A 15,966-nucleotide genomic window follows, 5' to 3' on the forward strand; every position below is an offset into this window, starting at 1 on the left:
CAGTTTCCGTTTTTGTGTTTTAAATCTTCTAAGACCCAAAGATGTTACTCGATAAGTAGTAATCAACCTGACTCATCCATTCTTTTCTGCTAAGTCAATAATTCCTTTTTTGTTCTGGAAAGTCTCAAAATGCTTATTAATGTTGATGAAAGTGGAGCATTTCACTTCCCTCCCATCCCACTGAAAATAATAGCTCAGAAAACATTAATTAGTATTTCAGTGAACAGTCCAAAGAAGCAGGTCCTGCATGCATGAAGAGCCAAGTGCAAAACTGGTTTAAACAGTTCATAAGCCATTTGGAGAATATTTGCAATACTTCCAGGGACACAAATTAGGATACAAATGACAAGGGCTCTCAAGTCTCATGCTTTGAAGTGCTAGCTGGCTACCAGCTGATGCCAGGAAGAATTTCCCCCATCATTTAATACTTTACAATTTGATGTCCTATAGGAGTTTACACTTTTCTCTGAAGCATCTGGCATTGGCCACTGTGGGTGACTAGACAGACAGACAAGGTAAAACACTTGTCTGTTTTCTTATGGCTGAAGAGAGAATACTTGAGTAGATGGATCACTGTTCTACTCTGGTATGGCAGGAGAGAGGATACTTGCCTAGACAGACCATTAGTCTGATACAGTGTGGCAGAAGACAGAATACTGAACATGATGGATTGTTGTTCTGCTCTATTACGGCCATTTCCACATTCTTCTCTGATTCATCTTCTCTGAGTCTGTTTTCCCACTAACCCCTCTAGTACTGACATGTCGTGGGAGGTGTCAGTCAGATGACTTCTGTTAAAGTTAACATCTTTAAGGCTTTCCAGTACTTCAGAGTCTGAGAAGCAAGACTTTGAAAGAAAGAAAGAAGAACAGTCTCATTAAAGGAGCTAACCAGCAACTATTATTTTTAGCCTACAATCTTTTCTGTATGTATTAGGTCACAATTACATTCTTACTCTTTGTCTATGGTTTCTTGAGCTGACTTCATCTCTGCAGTCTTTTCATTCTGATTAACTTATTTCTTCCTTCTGATTTCAAGAATATTCACTGAGGAATAGGATTAAGTTTCAGATTGGAAAAATGTTAAGAAACAATTTTAGAAGGATGGATTTTGTAGCATATAGATACAAATTAGTCATTGTGGTCTTACTCTGAACATGATACCCAAGAGATCCAAGCTGCTTTCCTTCTCTTGCTGAAGTGGTGGGGGCTAGGCATGCCATTACAGTAATAATATGCATTGTCCATGTTGAGGTAACTGACAGACTGAGACAGGAGACTTGGAGCCAAATCTGGACCCACCCAAGGGCTCTTTGCACCAGTGGAGCAGCACAAAGAGTCCATAAAACTGTCGTAAATGGGCAGCCAACAATTCCCCCTGGTGTGGGTAAATCTTTGACTGGTGTAAAGCTGACACATCTGGCTTTATGATAGCCCCATCACTAGCAAAGAGGTGCATGTTAGAGGCAAGACTGGAACACACTGCACTCCAACAATCCTTTCCAGAGAAATGACCCCTAGAACTAGCTGTGCTCTGGAACTGGTGGAGATTTAGCTGTGGGAGTTCAGGATCAAGGATGACATCTGGACTACAGTTAGAAAAAGTAAAAAATGAGGAGTCAAGAAGGGAGAGGGAGGAGATTAAGCCGTGTTTGAGGAAGTTTCTCTTGCTTAAGAGAGGCCCAACAACTGTCTTTTAGACTTTAGCTGATGGAGGCTGAGACAGCCACAAGTTTGCACATTTGGTCAAGTTAGGCAGAAAAGATGGACAAGGAAGAGACACAACAGATGTCAAAAGATACTGTGCAGAATACACTGAAAGTCATCCTTCCGACCTCTGCTGATGTTGCCCTGATAGCACCGTAGTGTGGTCCAGCCATCAACTGGCAGAAATTTGAATGGAAAATGATGTCATCCTCCTAGGGTGGGTTGGGCTTTTTGCGATCACTTCTTCAGCAGTAGCAGCAGCAGCAGTTTTTAAAATAAACCCATAATTCACTCTCGAGCTCTCCCAAAACCATTGATGATCCTTCCTGAACAAGCAAAGAAACAAGTTCTCCTGTAGGTAGAGTTCCCTGCCCGGAGTCCTAATGGCAGCCCTTGATTTCTTGCAGACATTGATGAGTGCCACTCAAGCCCCTGTCTGAATGGAGCTACCTGCGCTGATGGCATCGACTCTTTCAAATGCTTATGCCTTCCCAGCTACGGAGGGGACCTGTGTGAGATCGGTACGGCCTACCTGGCTTCAGCTAATTTTACTAACAGCTGCACCCCAAAAAAAACTGACCCCCACCATTCTCCCACCAATCCCACCCTCATCTCAATAAGCTAACTCCTAACAGCAGATAAAATACATCTTACTGGGGAAAAGGTTGAGCTGTTTGCTTACAAGTGATTATTATTTTTCCATCACAGCGTCTTGTTTCTCTGGGAAATCCCTCTTAGCTTCTATGAGACAGTGGCAGTTTTAGGGCTGCTAGGGAACTTGGTGTCTCCTTGGCTTCTGAGAGAGAGAAATTATTCTCTTTCCTGTAGTTTTCTCTAGTAAAATTGCATAAAGGACATGATAGTATGATACTGTTTGCCATAAGCACAAACATGCTTTTGGGTCAAAGAAAACCCTTCCAATCCACCTGTAATAATCCATCTGTAATAATAGGGCAATGTCTCAGGCACATCTTCATGCCATGTGATCCATCTCTGCTCTGCTGAAATTTCAGCAAAAGATGCATGAATCGAGCCATGTGAAATGACCATGTTTCACTTTGTGAGGATTCACCTGCGAAGGGCTTCATTCATTCCTGTGAATCTTCTCAGCTTCCACCTGACATCTGTGTCGTTTCCTCGAGCCAATGAGATTTTCATGACAACAATGGCAAGCAGTGTGAATCTTTGAGGAAAGACGGAAATATCCTGTTTTTTCATCAAAATGGCATTTTCGTGTGTGCACAAATGTCCTGTTTGTTTTGGGGAGAAGACAAAAGAACGTTTTGTTTTACTGCAAGTCCATGAAAGCCTGTTTTTCTGTCAGTTTCTCAAGGAGGAAAAATGTTCCCGCATTGCTTTAGAAGGCCTGGAAGAACCAGGTTGAAAAATACTAGCTGTTCCCCTTCAAATGGGCAATAGGAAAGTACATTTGATCTCACCCTCTCTTTCTCTGCATCTCTCTTTCGCTTTTTAATATGACTGTGTGGTAGGTCTCATGGAAGGAGGGGAACTGATAGGAATGGCTAGAGCTTGTGAGCAGAGACTGTGCACGCTTCCTTCACTTACCTCTTCCAGGGTATCTCAGTCCTCAGCATTAGCACCTCCTTCTATTCTGGCAGAGGAACCTCACTTGAGAGGAGGTAAGAGCCCTCCTATAATATGGTAGATTGGTGAATCCAAGTAATTGCTTCGAATGGATGTATTTAAACACCACTCTGATGTTTGACCCAAACCTAGTTAAATCTCTTCTCTTCATAACAGTTCGTCTATGAACGGGATCTTGACATCATGGGATATCTTTACCCTGGATTACCTTTGGACATATGAGAGCAGTTTACTGCCCTAAATATCAGTAAAAAAAGCCCCCTTTAAAGCTCAACGTTACCGCCAAGGTAGAATGAATGATACGCTTTCCATTCTCTAACTTCTTTGATTTCCTAAGAACATCTATGAGCTCAATGGCAGTTTAGATGAGCTCTTCTGAGCCACGCACACAGTCAGTCATTCTTAAACGCCTCTAAAGCTTGAAGCATGTGCCACGTCAAAGGATTAGATTTTACCTTCTTCTTCTGACAGACAACAGCTCTCCACATTTTTGCATAGGTAACTGCTATATTGGGAAAGCCTGGCGTTTCCTGTTATAATGTCCTATTGGGGCTGTGCATCATGGTCCATCCCAACTCAGTGGTTGTGATCATTTAGAAAGGGGCGTGACATAACCCACCAGAAAAAGAGTCTCAGAAAGGCACATGACATTCCCCCTCCCCTGCTCTTGGAGATGTGGTGGAGAAGATCCAGGTGTGTGAGCACACTCACAGCTCCTGCTCCACAAGGTTGGCCCAGCAGAGATGGTCTGTTTTTGTAGAAGAAGAGGGCAGAAAAAGAGAATTTAAAGGACCCGCCCCCAACCAGCCAGTCTTTGGTGAGTCACCCATTGAAGTCTGCATGGGGTTTGTGTGTACCCTGATTGAAGAGCTTCACAGGAATGGAGCAAGAAGAACTGATGAGTTCAAGGGAGATGAGGTACTCTGGAATACAAAGGTGGACTATAGCCAAGGTGAGAGGTTTTTTCACAAAAGTGGAATATAGAATACCTGCCCTGCATGGGGGTAGAGAGGCATTTGTTGAGTGGCCAAAAGGAATAATGAAACCCCACTACCCCTAGGGCAACAAGGAGCTGAGAAAGGATGATAGGTAAACCCTCTCTGCCACTGAAAGGCTGCTACTAAATAAATCTCCATCTTGTCACCCCTAGATCTTCCTTCCACACTTGTGCTGCTCCTCTGCCTCAGGTCTGGGCTCATCACATCACATCTGCCTCACAGTGACAGTTCCTCTCCTTCGCTGGTCTGACTCTAGGTGCTAGTCAGTGGAGGAGGTGATAAGAGATGATGGGACATAGTAATTTCAAGGCCCAAAAGTCATAGTCATTCCATGGTTTGAGTGCAACTGCCTGCAATGCAGGTGTCTATTTGGAGGAGATGGTTTACCATCATAATAGCATCTGCCCGCCAGGTTTGCCATTTCTGTATCTGTCGCTGTTTCTTCTTGGCTTACAAAAGGCATTTGTATGATTTGTTGATGGCAAAGAACAAACGATTCCCCAAAATTGCATATTTTCTTTATTCCTTTGCATCTGCTCTACCCTTTTCCATTTTAAAAAAATTACTGGGTTCTTCTTATCTGTATTTTCTGTCTTACATCCCTCACCTACCTTTTCTCCTATGTCCACAAGGCCCATACAGCTAGTCCTATTGTCCTCATGGCCCATGAATCAGTTTCCAAAGTTTCTCTGCCTTCAAGTATTCATTTCTAGGGCCCACACTTCCTGATGTAGGACACATATACCATCTAATTCCCTTTTTTGAGTCTCTATTCCTTGTATGATCCTCAGAGAATCTTCCATCCACATACTCTCCTCACTGGAACTAGGGCTTCAGTTCAAAAGAAACAATTCCCCTTGTTAAAATAAATTAAGCTAGTTAATTTCTCTGAGGGGAAGAGGGCAAGAGCTAACTTCCCTTTTAAAGGCTTTACCTTTCAAGCCCTGACCCCAACCATAAAATAAAGACAGTCAAATATTTTGTGCCTTTAATTTGCTTTGATGGCATTTCTCAATAATCACCAGCAATATCCACTTAAGCCAGGTGACAGATTTTTGCTTTTTTTCTTCTCCTTTTTCAAAATATTTTCATTAGGGGTTTGGGGTTTTTTTCTGTCTCCCATATAGAAAATCCTGCCCTGCATCCCTTTTCTGTGATCTCATCAGGTTGCTTATTCCATCTGAGAAGACTCAGAAATAGTGATGTAGCCAACTGAATCTGCAATGACCTCTCCTGCCCCTCTCTCTCATTTCTGATGCATGAGCGCTGATTCTGGGGAGCAAAATGCAGATTTCGAAGATAAAAGCTGCTCTCCAGGGCGAGCGAAATAAGCAGGATGGCACTGGGGAGAAAGTGGTGGTGTTTCGGGTTACTTCTCAAAGCCAGAGTTCGGGAACCTGACTTGGGGTTTGAAATGTTCAGGAATCTGTCTGTCTGTGTTAGGCACTATTGAAAAACATCACCACCTCAACTGCAGGGCCCTTAATCTACCTTCCCTCCATTAACTATTCCTTGGTGGCCTTCTGATCATTTTCCCTTGGTTGTAACATACAAAAACGTCAAGGTTTATTCTTTCGTGGGCGTGACCGTGTATTGTATTTCTGTTCCGTGAATGCCTGGGCCGCCGAGAGGTGAGTTGGAAGGCACTCTGCCCTGATGCATGCAGTTCCCTTCCATTCCTTCCTTGTGTGTTTCAGACCTGGAGGACTGTGACGAGGGTTGGACCAAGTTCCAGGGCCATTGTTACAAGCACTTCGAACAGAGAGAGACATGGGTGGAGGCAGAGACCAGGTGCCGAGAACACCAGTCCCACCTGAGCAGTATCATCACTCCAGAAGAACAAGAGTTTGTGAACAGTGAGTGCTGGGGGTGACAGCCAGGATTTGGGGGTGGATGAGCACAGATCAATCTGTCCATCTAGGCCTTAAAAGTCCACCAGTGGTGGGCGAATTCCACTGACTCTCACAGTTCCCATCAAGCAAGGCCTCTCGTCCTGCAGGGAAGGAGGAATTTTCAGTGTCCAGGACCATAGGGAAACACAAGTCAGCTCATTCCATAGATCTGTGGCTCATATAGATCTGCCTTGCTTTTCCATTGCCACATTAGCCACTTCCCAAGGCGTTTGCACCATGCAGTTGGCCTGTTGGTTCATGCCAACACAGATATTTGTGGGGAGCAAGGTGTTGGAGGATGTTGGGGTCACCGTGGGGCAGGCGCCTGATGGCTTGTGTGGGAAGCAGGGAAGGGATGGGAGAGTGGGAGGTAGCTGGGACAGGGGTGTTTGGGGAGTGGGAAGGCATGAAGTAGGACAGGGAGGAAAGGGAGTCTGTTAAGGAGGAGGACTCTGAGGTGGGGGAGGGGAGCTTGGGGGGGGGCGGGGCACGTGGGGGTGGGGGGATGGGGCATTTGGCCAGGGCTCAGTGGGGACCTGAGGAGAAGCTTGGTGGGGGGATGGGGCATGTGGAGAGCAGGGCCTGAGGGGGGACGGTCCCGGGAGGGTCCTGGTCTCCCGCCACTTCCAGTCACTCTGGGAAGAAATAGCCAGGCCTGGGTGTGGTCTGGGGTGGGATCAGCATCTTTCTTACACGGGAGTCAGTGAGACCGCACCCCAGGGCAGGGAGCAGCTCCAAACAGCTCCACACCAGAGGGGGAGCCGATCCGGCCACACCAACTAGAAGGAAGCGGTGCTGGAGGAATCTGGTTACGCCAGGAAAGGAGGGGAGTACCCCTCTGCTTTTACCAGAGCAGGGGAGCTGTGTTCCCTGCCCCTGTGCTCAGAGATGCGGGCACGCACCATGGAGCTGGGTGGAGTGTGATCCTCAGGCAGCTGGGGTGGGACACAAGACCCTGTTCGACCAAGGTTCGGTCTAAAGGCATTAGGACTGGTGGAGCTTCTCCTGTGGTCCAGAGGCTTGTCTGGGATGCCTGGGGACTTGCCTTCTGCCCACCCCACCCATTTGTCCCTTTAAGCCAACCTGAATGCTCGTCTGCAATTCTCTGAGCCCCGTTAGTGAATCGGGGAGGTGTGGGGACATGTGGAGAAAGTGCACCAGTTTGGGCCCAACTAGGGTTTTGCTTTGGGGCATCAAGATTAAACAGTTCCCTTCTCGCTGACCCTCCCCTTGTGGCCTCAATCTGAAGGGGCGACGGACCACAAAGTAAGAACTGCCCTCCACCCGCACTAGGACTAATAACACCTCCAACCATGGTCGCCGCCTGGCAGCCCCTGGCCCGGGTACAGCAGTCTGTCATGGGACTAATGTGGCAAACTGGAGCCACCTTTATTGTGACACTGCAGAGCACGGCCAGCTCCAGCGCTCTCAGTGCCTACCTAAAGGGGCTTTATCCACCTCTCCTTTAGCCAATCTGGCGTCGTTCAATCAGAGCCGCCCCGCATTAAGCCACCTTGGGCGCGGCCCAGAAGTAGACCATGTCGCTGTGGTGTTCAGATCCTTGGCAGAGCCCAGGGCATCTGGGATAGCATGGGGGAGGTGAGTGGTGGAGGCACTTCCTTTCCTTACCTTACCTCCCTGTCTTTCTTTTTCAGCCTATGCACAGGATTACCAGTGGATCGGCCTCAGTGACAGGGCCATCGAGCACGACTTCCGCTGGTCCGATGGAAACTCCCTCGTGAGTTGTGTGCAGGAGAGGGAAGGCAGTTGGAAGGGGGGGAATATTTCTTCATTAAGAGTCATTTCAAGCTTTGGCGTTTTGTGCTGTGTAAGGGCGTGAGGCTGCTGTCTGGGGACAGAACCCTAGAGCATTTGGAGTGAGCAGCTGGGACAAGTGCTGACTGGAGTTGCTGACATAAGCTATTTGGGGGGACTGTCATTTTGTTCTGTGTTTGTACAGCGGGTCCTGGTCAACGACTGGGGATCCTAGGCACTACCATAGTACAAATAATAAAAATACATGATTTCCATTGATTAGTCACAGGAGGAAGAGAGAGAACCAGACAGCCAGAAAAACAGAGGTGGGGAGAGAGAGAATGAAAAAGCAGGAAGAGAGTCGAAAGGGAGAGAGAAGAAGTAAAGGGAAAGGGAGAGCTGAGGAGAGCAAGGAAAGTGTCTCCCTGACTTAGAGGAAGGGCTTCTTATCTCTTCACAGCAATATGAGAACTGGCGGCCCAACCAGCCCGACAACTTCTTTGCCGCAGGAGAGGACTGTGTCGTGATGATCTGGCATGAGCAAGGCGAGTGGAATGACGTCCCATGCAACTATCACCTCCCTTTCACGTGCAAGAAAGGAACAGGTGAGACCTGGCCCTACTTCTTTCTGGGTTGGGATGTATGTCCAGGCTTAGGCTACAGCTATTAAATCTATAGCACAAAAGAATCCAAACTTTGCCCTACCAAAGGTCACGCTGGCAACTTGCTAGGATGCTAAGGGTTGTACATAATGTGAATCAAATGGTGCAGTTTGCAGATTCTTCCTCCTTAACATGCAGGGGCAGCCTATGAGACGACTAGTCCCAGAATGCAATGTGGCATCTGCTTCAATAAAGAGGGAGCATTGCAGGCTGGGATATGTACCCTCCACAGAGTTCACCGAGGCAACTGCAGGACACAATGTACAACTCTGTGGTCCACATTTTAGCCACCCCTTGGCTTTAACAGGAATAAACCCTGGCATTAAAACCAGGAAGCGTCACTCATTCCTCGATGGAACACTGTAGAACTTTAACTTCTGCACAGGGACCCTGCGTAAGAGATGAGTACAGGAAATGAAGACAAATCCTATGTGGATTTGAAAGAGCAAAGGGGATTTATGGAGGCAGAATTAGAATTTGACCAGGACACCAGTATCAACGCACCCCAAGTCTTGGGGAAAAGTGCCCTAAAATATTTAATAAACACCCAGGGTCAGAAGGTTGGCTTTATGTGTCATCCCAAAGGATGGTACTTCCAGCAGCACAGCACCCCCTAGCATTGTACTGGGCCACTGGAGTCTGAATTGACTCAGAACGGAGAGCACCCCCTACGGAGATGCCCACACCCACCTCTACAGCCCAGCACTGTCTAGAACTGCCTGCAGCATAGTACCCCCTGGCACTGCATTGGGGTGTTTGAGTCAGTGCTGACTCAGAGCACCCACCGCTGAGTCACTCACACTGCTCCTTGCCACACCTGGGCTCTCCTTGGAGGCTTCCTAGCCAAGCACTGATCAGATCCAACCCTGGATCGAGCTGAAGAGATGGTGTGACTGCCGAGGGAGTGGAATAACAGGAAGCTTATGGAGGGTGGGAATGCCCTTTCACAGCTCATTTTCATCCTGTGAAATAACAACCCCACAAACCTTCCCACTTCAAGGCCCCAAGGTGTTTACCACTCCCATTTCCCCTACCATCAGCCCCCGCACCCCCCATTTGGAGCCAGTTTTTGCCCCTCTTCCGAGCCGACCAGTAAAGTTTAGTTTCCCCAAGTCATCCGCTCCCATCCACCAGGACCCCCAATGGCACAGAAGCAACAAACGCCTTCCTGACGGCAGCTTTCTTGTGTCTGACACTCACGGGGGTCCTGCCTTTCTAGACGGGAGGGATGGAACCCTTTGGAACGTTGTTGCTAAGTCTCCCGGCCTGCTGCAGAATTTCAATATCCCCCGTGACTAAATTTCTGAGACAGTGGCAACCGCAGCAGAATTTTTAAGGAGTCTGGTTTGTCATTAACTGCCTTTTATTTAGTGCCTCCATCTCTAGCCCCCCCAAACAAAGGAAATGATCCCTCCTTTGTTAGCCACTTCCGTGGCCCGTAAGCCTGGTTGATGGATGTGGCAATAAAGCAAGTCAGGCCTGGGTGATGGCAGGCACTTAGCAACACTGGCATCAAGTGCTGGCATGTAACAGATGCCAAACAAAGCTCCAAGGCGGAATCCCCTTCCCTGTCTGGATCCCAAGGCATCTGCAGGGAGATGGCCATGCTGTTAGCACCGCAGCCGGGTGTGCTTACCAGCCTTGCAGTGCACAGGCCTCTGCTGTCGCTGCAGTGACTCAGACAGGTCATTGCTTTAGCTCTGTTTCGGAGTAATGTGCATTCAAGGTCCCAACCACTCATTTTCAGCACAAAGCAGCACAGGAGCAGTGAACAGCACACTAGTCATTCTGCCTATTTCTGGTGGGGTGGGGGAGTCTCACCGGCTGTATTTAAGTGGTGGGAAATGATCCCTGTATATGCAGTTGCCCCTTTCCACCCCAGAAGTGGCTGCATTTCAGTGGTAGGTGAAGCAGTCGTCGTATGTACAGCTGGTAAAGTGCTCTGGGATCCTTTGGGACAGACTGCACAAGGGAAACATAGTTGAATGGTTATTATTCTAGGGAATGCGTGTGAAGATGGCCAGCACCCCTTGAGCACCACAGTTAGATGCAAGCTGCTTGGTTTGCAGCTCTCATTGGCCAATTTCCTACCAGGCACACATGGAGGTTGGAGCTGCCAGTTGCTCATTATCTTGCTTGTCTTTGTCAGTTGCCTGCGGGGACCCTCCTGTGGTAGAGAACGCCAGGACCTTTGGAAGGAAGAAGGACCGATATGAAATAAACTCCATGGTCCGGTACCAGTGTAACCAGGGCTACATACAACGCCACGTGCCCACGATTCGGTGCCAGCCCAATGGCCACTGGGAAGAACCACGGATAGCCTGCATAGATGGTACGGATTGTTCTTCATTCCTACTGTTTGCACCAAGGTCCCTGCAGGCGTCTGAGACTCCAGCATGGCACTCAGCCCAGGGCCAAGCTCTAGGAGTCCACGGGCTGATTCCTGGAAATGATCCACACCATATAGTGCAGGGGGGACTTGAGTTCAGCCCCCAGAGGGGCCTGAGAGAGCTATAGAGGCATTCCAACCAGGGAAAGCAGCGGCTTTGCCTGACACTCACCCCAGCCTCCCAGGCTGTTCCAGGTGTAGAACTGATGGCTTCTGGAGAGATCTGTTTCCATTTGTTTTTGGCTGGAAGGACTTGAAGGACATGGAGCAGGGGGTGGGATGGGTGAGAGCCAAAGTGCAGGAGGAAGGGTGATACTTATGGCCCAAGACAGGACTGTCCTCCACCCCTGTCCACTACCTGACCCACAGAGGATACAGGTTTGCTGCCATCCAGGCCAGTGGGAGGGGACGCTTTCTCTGTGCCAGAGAGTTAAGATTGTTCTTTGTCTCAGTTAAAGCTTCTCTGTTACCAGGATTATTGGAAGCCTGAAAGTTGCTGCCCAGTCAAAATGCCCCTCTGCCTGATGTGCTGGCTCCTCAGATCATTTTCACCAAATCACTTTCACCACAATAACTCAGCCACTCCCACAGTTGTGATCTGGTTGGGTGACTCCAGGCAGGAGTTATCTGGTCAATCAATCCACGGCTAAGGAGAGTTGTCACTGAATTAAGAAGCAAGGGGACAAAATTCCGAGCAAGGGAAAAAGAAAGCCTGAGGGTGGGGCCGGGAGATAGTGAAGTGCAACTGCAGCTCAGCATTGCGTTATTCATCCCTAGCTCCTGATTCTCCAGGCTCTGCCATGCACTGCGCAAGCCCATAGAACTCGGGCCCATAGAACTACATCCACCGCTTGTTTCAATCAAACCAGGAGGAAGGGTCTGTGTTTAGGAACAGTTGCGTGGCAGGAGGGTCTTTGTTCCTGACTAGCCCCTCTGTCCTTGCTGCTCATTCCCCACCTGACGGCAGAGTCACATTTGCCTCCACAGCAGCCAACTGAGATGTCCTGAGTGGAAGGCTCCATATTCAGGTGGGGAAGCAGCAGCAGCTCCCATCCTGTGAACTGGGTTCGCAGCCCACCTGCCCCTGTAATAAATGATGCCATGAGATAAGAAGATCATGCCGGGGGCAGGAAGAAACTCTCCCACTACATGTAATAATAATTCATTACCCTTTGCTAGCCTCGCCCATCTGGGGATCTCAAAGCACTTCACAAACATTAATTAAGCCTCCCCTCTCAGCCCCCTGAGCTAAATTGGAATTATCCCCCTTTTACAGATGGGAAGATTGAGGCACAGACAGGGGCAGGGATTTGCCCAATGCCACACAGTGCCTCAGTGCCAGAGCTGTGGACAGACCTCAGACTTCCTGCCTCACTAAACAAAGTGTTTGGGTGCATGATGGGTGCTTGTGGGGGATGGGTCTCCTTTCTGGGACTCATCAGACATGAGCACTGGGAGATGCCATCCCAGCCCTGCTGGGACATTGGTCTGAACTGCTCTGGCTCCCTCTATGCTTGTCTGCTCACAAGGAGGGGAAAGAAATACACAAAGTGTGGGATGGACAGCAGCGGAGTTGTCTCTGAACAGGATGCTTTTTAACAGGCTCCCAGGAGGTAACAGAGTCTCTTTAAATTCGGTGTTTGTGGGGGGCCAGGGGCTGTTACAAAGTGCACTGAAAACGCCCCGCTGATTCATCAGGTCCCGGAGCGCCAGAGGCAAGAGAAGGCCTGATTGTCTGGTGGCGAGCGGGCTGGCGCCATGGCACGCTCTGCCCGGATGGCCAGAGGCAGAGCTTGCATAGCAGCCTCTGCAATGTTTTTCCAGGGAGCGAGAGGCCGGGGGTGAGCCAGCTAAGGACAAGCAGGGGCTCTGTAACTTTCTCCCAGTAACAAGGTGCCTTTTCTTCTCCTCCTCCTCCTTCCACAGACTCCATCTACAAGCGCAGACTACACAAGAGAAGCCCAAGGAATCGGTCGAGAACCAATGGCCAAGCCGCCCAGAGACCCACCCATTAAAGAGGGGAACAAGAGATTTTACGGAAATTACATTAGCAGAGTCAATTTCTTCTTCTTGATGTTGTTGCTTTTTGTCATATAAGGAAAAAAAAATATATTAAAGCAAAAAACCCACCTTTGTGTATATATCTAAAAAACAAACAAACCTCAATGCACCAAAGCAAAGTGAATGAGATGCCAGCATTTTTACTAACCGTCCAGTTCCAAATACCTTGTGCCTTTGGGGAAGGGGAGGGAGGGTTGCAGAGGGTGGGGGGGTTAAGTTAAATAATAAAGAAGATTATTTTTTCCTGATTTTATCCACGAACAATGTAATTATTTCTGTTATTTAATCTCTGGGGCGGACGGCACCTTTGTTTTATTTGAATGAAGCTTTCCACTGCTGCCGTACAGCAGGGAGGTGTCCAGGGAGGCAGTGAATAGTTGTGAAGTGTAGCTGAATGTATGAGAGGGGCATGTGAAGTGGGGGAGTAGACGGGAGAGAGTGAGATGGGGTGGGGGGGCGAGGGAAGCGGGAAGCTAAAATTCTGGGCACAGATGCCTCTTGGTTTTGGCTCCTCCCCGCTCTCCTGCCGTTTGTTCCCAGATGCCACATTTCCCCATTCCCAGGCCGCATGTGAAGCAGCTCCCATCCTGTGATGACGCACTCTTTCTGGGGGACCGTGCAGGGCACCAGGGTTCCCTGCACCTATTTATATTTTTGAAACATGATGATGCTGATAATAATGATGAGAAATGATAATAAAGAGAGAAAAATTGGAATAGCCTTTTTTTTTTTTTTGTATGTGGGAGGGGTAATTTAAATGGATTTGCCAAAGTCTCCAGGATGCTGGTAGGAGCCTGTGTGTGCGTGTCCTGAATTGAGCTTTCACTCATGATGGGAGGTGGGGAGACAGAGTCTGGGAGGGGGGAGGGGGCGCTTTGGGGTTTTGTTCTTGTAAAAAAGAAAAAAAAAACGAAAAAAAAACCCTTTTATTATAAGTCTTGTGCCTAAAATGAGAACCTGACGCACGGCAGTGCCTGCTGCTGTCAGCACTATTGTGAAACCTGGACAATAAAACCGGTTGTATTTTATTCTTCCTGTTACCTGGTGAACTGCGTGTAGGTGGCTGCGTGATTGTGTGCCACTGCACGTGTGTGCGTACGCTGCCGTGTGTGTGTGCTCTCATGACGTGTCTGTGTCTGTATGCAGGGGTACCCCAATGGCTGGTGTCAGTCAAGCAGCCCCTCTGGGCCCCATCCACACAGGACAGGGGGGTGGGGTCGGAGCCAGCTCCAGGGCCTGGCTCTTTAACTCAGGCTGTAGATGCTGGTGCTTTTAACTCTGAAGCCGCCTCCCCCGATCAATACGCTGGTGTTGGCCACAATGGCAGCCATCACACAGGCGTCGGGCTGTGTGAACACTTTGTGCGCATGTGGTGCTGCGTGTTAGCCATGGGGAGCAGCGGGCGGGTTGGGTGAGCGGGGGGGGGGTCTCCTCCCCAGGTGAACGTGTATATGCGTGGAAGCAAAAGGCTCAGCCCTGCAGCTCAGTGTCATTCAGCACTGGCTAAATATGCCTTTAAAAAACCTGACCAACAGGTGCCTTCCTGAACAGGAGGCAGGGGTCTTTTTTTTGGGGGGGGGGGGGGGGGATGCAAATGAGCCTCCCATGAGCCTTTGAGACCAAAGTGTCTGTGACCTGCTTTCCTGCCGTGGCTGCTTCTCCAAACCTGCCTGGAAGTCTCTGGCCGCCCCTGGAGCAGGAGAGTTTATAACGCTCGGGGCAGTGATGTCGAGGCGGCAGCATGGCAGGCGCAGAGTTTGTCCGGTTCCGGAGCCCTCTGCTGAATGGCCCAGCACAGCTTTGGAGACGCAGCTGCTGCTGTAGCATTCTGTCCACGAGCCCCCGGGCTTCCCTTGCTTGGAAAGGGAGCGCGGTGCTGGGGAAAGGTGCTACACCCACACAGACAGTTGAGGGGGAGGGGTCTCTGTTTACCCAGACAGCAGGCAATGGCAAATCACACTACTCCTCCCCTCTCATGCTGCTTCCTGCAGTGGGGGAGCTCTTGGGTTGCTTGGAAGGCCCAGAGCTGTGATGGGAGCAGCCATCTTATTAGGGGCAGCTCAGCATCCCCCACCCTCATCCAGACTCTCCACTGCAGGTAGCAATCTGGGGGCAAGACCTAGGTCCTCAGGGCTGCAGCAGATGAATTAAAGAAGCCCTGCCCCAGCTCCAGGGCATAGCCAATCACAGCTATATCTTCCCTCTCCCCTACATAACACAGCATCTCTCTCAAGTGGAGACCACCACCTCCCACAGGCCACTGCACACCCCACTTCTCCTCCCATTTGCAATCAGCTGGCCCCTCTCTTCCTTCCCTCTCCTCCCATTCATGATCCTGCAGGGACACTTCACTTCCTTGGGTACGCACCTAACACCCCTCTAGTAGCCACAGCTACCACTCCCATAGCAAATTAACAGTAGCAAAGGATTCAATGCACTTGTAGCTTCTTTTATTACAATTTAGTAGCTGGAAACAAGGAGGAGACACGTGCCAAGCCAGCTCTCTGCCAGCCACCAGCACCTCAGCTGTGGGCCATTGTTTGGGAGCCCCTGGTCACGCCTGCCCCTGATTGCAGTATCTGAGAGCTTCTCAGCCACACCACTTTCCTATCATTAAGAATTTCCCCATTAACCTTTAAAGAAGATCCAGCAGCCTGGCAGGATCAACGCCGCTCAGCATTTCCTACCTGGCCCGTGCCGGGTGCCAGCAATTCATTAGCCCTAATTAGAGAAACAACTGATGAGTCTGCAAATATTGAGATGCCCAGTTCCTAGGCCTCCACTGCTGATCTCATACCCAGAGTGCTAGGCGCATGGTGTCAGGAGCTTTGGGAGCTCACAGCTGGGACAAATTCTGACACATTTCAGCAGGAGTCAGCGGCAAATGAGAGGGTAAGT

General features: G+C 49.3%; 1 protein-coding gene across 1 annotated transcript in view; it reads left to right on the top strand.

Annotated features, from left to right (window-relative positions):
- The window catches only part of ACAN (aggrecan), a 35,383-nt gene extending 22,147 nt beyond the window's left edge, over positions 1–13,236 (top strand). The window contains exons 13-18 of the mRNA XM_067556106.1: positions 2,114–2,227; positions 6,007–6,165; positions 7,857–7,939; positions 8,417–8,561; positions 10,768–10,950; positions 12,934–13,236. Coding sequence (XP_067412207.1) covers positions 2,114–2,227; positions 6,007–6,165; positions 7,857–7,939; positions 8,417–8,561; positions 10,768–10,950; positions 12,934–13,022 — 773 coding nt within the window. The 3' untranslated portion in view covers positions 13,023–13,236. The remainder of the gene's footprint in view (positions 1–2,113; positions 2,228–6,006; positions 6,166–7,856; positions 7,940–8,416; positions 8,562–10,767; positions 10,951–12,933) is intronic.
- Positions 13,237–15,966: the final 2,730 nt, after the last annotated feature.

The sequence above is a fragment of the Emydura macquarii genome, unplaced genomic scaffold, assembly GCF_026122565.2.
Source record: "Emydura macquarii macquarii isolate MOO-44397 ecotype Brisbane River unplaced genomic scaffold, CSIRO-AGI_Emac_v2 contig_1644, whole genome shotgun sequence".
Taxonomy (NCBI): domain Eukaryota; kingdom Metazoa; phylum Chordata; order Testudines; family Chelidae; genus Emydura; species Emydura macquarii.